Source organism: Gossypium hirsutum, chromosome D07 (genome assembly GCF_007990345.1).
Source record: "Gossypium hirsutum isolate 1008001.06 chromosome D07, Gossypium_hirsutum_v2.1, whole genome shotgun sequence".
Lineage (NCBI taxonomy): Eukaryota > Viridiplantae > Streptophyta > Magnoliopsida > Malvales > Malvaceae > Gossypium > Gossypium hirsutum.
The window spans coordinates 58,298,626-58,301,600 of record NC_053443.1 but is presented as its reverse complement, the minus strand read 5'-3'; the positions used below and the strand labels follow the sequence as shown (position 1 = coordinate 58,301,600).

Here is a 2,975-nt window from a genome sequence, read left to right as displayed (position 1 = left end):
TTTAGAAACAAACATTGGTATAATTACTCAATCTAGTTATTGTTGCTCCTAAACACCATGATTTAACAACTTGATCAAGTGGTCAAAAAAGGAAAAGAAAAACAAGTTGATCATATAAATGGAGGGTCCTTAAATAAAATCATTACATTCTCCGACTTTTTATGAGCATACCTTAGCTACAAAGAAAATAGGGAATGAAATGCATGATTGTAAGAAAAAATTTACTGTCCAATCATATTTTCACATTTTTCTTTATGAGATAATGTATTCAAGAATTACCATCTAATAAAAATTAGTACGGACCAATTAAATTACGATTGAAATAATTTTCTTTATTTTTAAAATAACTTATTTAACCAAATTATTTTATATAAAAAAGCAATTTTATTTAAAAAAAATTCATCAAATCTCATGAGACAAATACCCAATTAAACTTAAAAACTAATCATTTACTATTAAAATATTATTATGAAAATCCACAATCGATCCTATTTAAATAAATTTATCCCAATCCCAATAGACCCCATGAAAAATATTCCTAAAATCCATCCATCAAATCAATAAGCTATATATATATTTGCCAGCCGACCAATGTTTTTGGTTATATGTTTAGGGTTTGGTCCACTAATCAAGCAAGCGTGTTACATAGGCACCCACTACCCATGTGCTTCATCTCACTTGTCTCCCATGTCTTCTATTATATAACTAGCTAAACCCCAACACTTTCTCTCCCCAATTCTAGCTTCTTAAGCTTTTGACAAACACTAAGGGATCAATCCTAGCTGTTAAAAGGAGCATGATGAAGTTGAAGTCTAAGAAGTTTTGCAGAGGCAGCTTTAAGTTTGGGAATGGAGGTGGAAACAATGGTAATGTAAAAAGTAGTGAAAAGGGTGTTGGGAATTGTAATAATATAAGTGAAATCAAATGGGAACTTAGGCCTGGTGGGATGCTTGTTCAAAAGAGAGAAACTGGTTCAAGTGTTGGAGAAGGGATGATCATTGTTAGAGTCTCAACTGTTTCTCAATGCCATGATATCTCCATTGGAGCAACTTCCACTTTTGGTAAGCCTTTCCTTATCTTTATAGTTTTTCTTTTCATAGTAATCAGTTTCAACCAAGGATCAAAATTGAATTATAAATTTTTTTTGAGGTTAAGGTGTAATTTAATGTCGTACTCACTTATGATTTCATCACTTTTGAAAGGACTATATAAAAATATTTTTATTTTTAAGAGTCAAAGCACGATTTTATCACATAATAACTTTTAATTATATCACAATTTTATCACATAATAACTTTTAATTCTATCATTTATTAGAGACTAAAAAAAGGTTATTCCCCTCTAAATTTGCTCTTGACTTCAACTATATATGTTTTTATATCATAATTTGACTTATTTGTAAATTTTTTAAGAGAGTAAAGTGTAATTTTATGATTTTATTAACTGTCAAGTTTACCATTTTGGGAATTGATAGAACAATTTTACCAAAAAAGGGACCCCAAGGTCGAGTATTGATTGAAATTTGTGGGGAATTTTGTTTATGTAGGAGAATTGAAGATGATATTGTCACTGGTAACAAGTTTGGAGCCAAAAGAGCAAAGACTATTATTCAAAGGGAAAGAAAGAGAAGATGATGAATATCTACACATGGTTGGTGTTAAAGACAAAGACAAAGTGCTACTATTACAAGACCCAGCCATTAAAGAAATGAAGAAGCTTCATAGATTGGCTTCAACAACCCAACATATTCCCACTACTTATCACACCATAAGTGTATGACAGTCCATTTGATATTATAAACCAACATTGTTGTTAATTGTATTTCACTAATTAACCACCAAAACACAAAGTGTCAAAAATATGGTGAAGTGTTCTTATATATATATATGTATTTCACTTTGATATATAGGTTAGGGACTTTGGTTGTATCCAAACTATATAGTTTAATTTCAAAGCTGATGCATGTCCACCTCATTTTCTATAGTTTAATATGTTTATTAAATTTGTACCAGGTTGATGTACAAAGCTGTTTATTATTGCTTAAATAGAAATGTATGGTGGATGGAAAATTTGTAATAATTAAGGGAAGAAATGAAAAGCTGTTGAGTACTTTTCTCTCTCTTAGATGGTGGTGTTTGCTTATTTATATAGGTTCCATGGACATTAACACGTATATTACCTTAGACTTAAAGCGTGTTTATATAGTTTCATGTGTAATTTCGCAGGAAAACATAGATACTCATTCTGTGAGCTCAGTCTGCGAGTACGGTCTACGAGGTCGATGTGCAAGTTCGATAGAAACCGGTCCATCTGACTTGAATCCATTTAAGCCTTGAATTGGTGATAACAAGTATCATAACAAAAGTAAATTAGATTTTTTAAGAATCTGAAAATTGGTTGGTGGGTTATATGGTCTAATTATAATGCTTAAGCAAAAAGTAGAGTCAAAATCATTACTAATGCTAAAAGAAGAAAAGGAAAATTCATATTCAAGTATGGTTTCTTGGTTGTACATTTCCATACCTAAACACATATGGTCCCATTGACAGCTATATTACATTCCTTCTGTTTGAAAGTGGCAATATATTTATATCATTTCATATGTTGGGAAAATATAAATAAAAGAAACATGTTAGGTGCACTTAAAAATAATTAATTTATGCTACATTTTAATTAATTTTTTCATGGCCATCTTATGTTATGTTTATTTTTTAATTAAAAAAATTTATCAATCACTCTTATTTTAAGTTTAAATGATATATTTAAAGAGACTTCTCAGAATGTTCACTCATCGACTAATTTCTAAACATGATTTATTCCGAAAATAGTATTATAAATTCAATTTCATAATTAATAAAATAAAATATATTATTAGTATTACATTTTAAAAAAAGCTTTTGAATAAATAATTATTATTTAATATATTAAAAATAGTAATTAAATTAATTCAAAAATTAACATGCCAAAATAATTAT

At 28.8% G+C, this 2,975-nt stretch overlaps 1 protein-coding gene across 1 annotated transcript; it reads left to right on the top strand.

Annotated features, from left to right (window-relative positions):
- The first annotated feature begins 605 nt into the window (after positions 1-605).
- LOC107926419 (BAG family molecular chaperone regulator 2) lies at positions 606-1,974 on the top strand. Its single transcript, XM_016857273.2, has 2 exons — positions 606-1,061; positions 1,547-1,974. The coding sequence occupies exons 1-2, from the start codon at positions 797-799 to the stop codon at positions 1,777-1,779; spliced, it is 498 nt and encodes a 165-aa protein (XP_016712762.2). The 5' UTR covers positions 606-796; the 3' UTR covers positions 1,780-1,974.
- Positions 1,975-2,975: the final 1,001 nt, after the last annotated feature.

Coding starts and splice junctions, on each gene's coding strand:
- LOC107926419 (XM_016857273.2), top strand. CDS start 797: ATGATGAAGTTGAAGTCTAAGAAGTTTTGCAGAGGCAGCTTTAAGTTT. Junction 1,062..1,546: donor TGGAGCAACTTCCACTTTTG/GTAAGCCTTTCC, acceptor TTGTTTATGTAG/GAGAATTGAAGATGATATTG.